Source organism: Monoraphidium neglectum (genome assembly GCF_000611645.1).
Source record: "Monoraphidium neglectum strain SAG 48.87 unplaced genomic scaffold scaffold01519, whole genome shotgun sequence".
NCBI classification, from domain to species: domain Eukaryota; kingdom Viridiplantae; phylum Chlorophyta; class Chlorophyceae; order Sphaeropleales; family Selenastraceae; genus Monoraphidium; species Monoraphidium neglectum.
The window spans coordinates 11238-13703 of record NW_014012109.1 but is presented as its reverse complement, the minus strand read 5'-3'; the positions used below and the strand labels follow the sequence as shown (position 1 = coordinate 13703).

The 2466-nt window shown below is 68.2% G+C and overlaps 1 protein-coding gene across 1 annotated transcript in view; it reads right to left on the bottom strand.

Moving 5' to 3' along the window:
* MNEG_8152 (SAM domain and HD domain-containing protein 1) overlaps nucleotides 1–2466 on the bottom strand; it is a gene marked incomplete at both ends in the record, with an annotated part of 3659 nt that overhangs the window by 168 nt on the left and 1025 nt on the right. Inside the window, 5 exons of the mRNA XM_014043376.1 lie at nucleotides 324–479; nucleotides 1071–1207; nucleotides 1501–1576; nucleotides 1809–1826; nucleotides 2164–2317. Coding sequence (XP_013898830.1) covers nucleotides 324–479; nucleotides 1071–1207; nucleotides 1501–1576; nucleotides 1809–1826; nucleotides 2164–2317 — 541 coding nt within the window. The remainder of the gene's footprint in view (nucleotides 1–323; nucleotides 480–1070; nucleotides 1208–1500; nucleotides 1577–1808; nucleotides 1827–2163; nucleotides 2318–2466) is intronic.

Here is a 2466-nt window from a genome sequence, read left to right as displayed (position 1 = left end):
GGGTGGGGAGGGGGCAGGGAAGGGAGGGGTTGGCAAGGCGGGCAGGTGGAGCGGTCTCGCCACCGCCGCACTACCCAAGGGCCGAGACTTGCACCTTTAACCGTCCCCCCGCCTTCCGTCTGAAGAGATCCTGGCCATCTCCCCCGCGCTCCACATGAAGCGACGCGGGAGTAGCTCCGCAGAGAACCCTGAAACGCGAACCGGCGGAACCCTCTACACCCGGCCGCGCCGCGCTCGCCAGGCCCCGCGAACAGGGCTCGCGCAGCCGCGACCAGGCAGGGGTGCAACCGCAAGATGGGGGCGGTGAGAGGAGGGGGGCTCACTGCCATTCGTCTTGTTGGCCAGTATGTCGAAGAGCCACCGCTTTTCCGGGTCCTTTGGCAGCAGCGCGGGCCCGCCGTGGCCGCCGCCGCCGCCCGCGCCCTGGCTGCCAAACATGCCGGTGCCGCCGGGGGCGCCGGGGGACGCGTCGTCCGGGCCTGCTTGGGGCGGAGTGGGTGGATGGTGTGGGGCGGCTTGAGTTCCAGCGAGCATGTGGTCCGGGGGCACAGGCAGACGGGCCACCAGGCAGCAAGGGGTGTACGAAGAGCGAGGGCGTCGTGGATCCGATTGCTCGCGGAGCCGAACGCTCACGTACAGAGATCCCCCTTCACATGCACCACAATGATTGTCGCAGCCAATCAACCCCTTCAGCAATGCACCCGAGCGGCCCCCGCCGCGCCCTTGCGGGGTGGCGACACCCGGCCGGCCCCGCGGCCACCGCCATGTTAACCCGGCGGCACCCCCAGCCGCCTGGCCCCGCAACCAAAGCGTGCGCAGCACGGCGCGCCTATCGTCCCGCGCCAGGCGGCTCCTCAGACAGCCCCTGCTGCCCCGACAATCCACCGGCTCGCAACACGGACCCCCCTCCTTTGGCAGCAAACGACTGCCAAATTCCACCCCAGGGTCAAACGCGCGCGTGGAGCAAACAGGGACCCCCGGGCGATGGTACCCAAAGCGCGGCAAAGCGTGCGCGACGTGTGTGTGAGAGGGGGAGGGACGCCCAAGGGGCGGCGCCGCGCAGCGCCCACCGTCCTGCGCTAGACTGCCGCGCATGAGGTCCTTCACCAGCCCCAGCTCCTTGCGGCCGCTGAAGCCGGGGCCGAGGTCGAGGCTGTTGGCGTCGACACAATGGTCGAGGATTCGCTCCGACATGTCCTCGTGGTGCCTGGTTTGGTGTGCGTGTGTGTGTTTGTGTGTGTCTGGAAGCTTGTGTGTGTGATTTTAAAGGGCTCATGTTTGTGCGCTCTGTGTGTGTGTGTGTGTGTGTGTGTGTGTGTGTGTGTGTGTGTGTGTGTGTGTGTGTGTGTGTGTGTGTGTGGCTACAAACCACTGCCCCCAAACATTTGCAACCCCACCACGCGCGTGCCCGGGTGCGCTGCCGACTGCCTCGCCTCGAGCCCCACGCCCGCGCCCCGCCCGCGCCGGCCGCCCCCTCTTCCCCTCCGCCCTGCCTCTCACCAGGTGGCAGCCGCGCTCTCCCCCAGCACGCGCGGCAGGAGCTCGTTCTCAAACACGTGGCTGAACGGGCCGTGGCCTCGTGAAAGCAACAGAGGATCACAGGTTTACAGGGAAGAAGGAGTGCAGAGGGGTTGATTAGGGGTTCACAACATATGTGAAAACGCATGCGTTTGACGTGGTCAGGGCGCGTTGAGGGCGGCGTAAGGGGGCCGGGATACAGGGAGTCGTGGCGCAAGGCGGGCTCCGCATGCTGCGCGGGCAGGCGCACGCGGGAGGCGCGCGCGGGAGGAGCGGCTCGCTGGGCTCACCTAGGTCGTGGCAAAGCGCTGGTGGGGCGGGGCGCAGCAGGTGAACGTCATTCGGATGAGATGATTGTCAGATGGAAGTTGTTGCTGGTAAGCCCGAGGCATGCTGACAGGGGCGCGGGAGCGCGCCGGGTGTGCGCAGTTGCTCTCTGCTGCACCAACCCGCTGCACCCCCGCACGTGTGCGTCCGCCGCTTTGCGCGGCCGTCACAGCCACAGCCGCGAACGGCGCTGGCCCTGCCGCTGCAGGGCCAAACCGCCCAGGTTATTCAGCGGCCTGCTTTGCTGCGCACAACCACCGCTTTGCTGCCCATCTTGTGTCTTGGCCTTTTGCCACATCAACTGCGATCCCATCCCACCTGCCAGCTCCAGCGCGCGGACACTGTGCCGGTCCTCCCTGTGGAGGTTCCCGTCCGAGCGGAAGCTGCCGAGAAGGTGCTGCGCCCAGCTGCCCGCCAGGTGCGCGACGCCGAGCGAGTGCTCGAAGCGGCCGTGGGACGCGCCGGGGTAGACCTTTGGGACGGCGCAGGGGTGTGTGAGAGCGACTGTGTGCGATCACCAGGCCCCTGGCAGGCGGAGCTTCGAGGCGCCCTGCCTCGCCATTTGCGCGGCCAGCGGCCCCGCCCGCCCGGCTGCGGCGGCCCGAGCCGCTCGGCTCACAC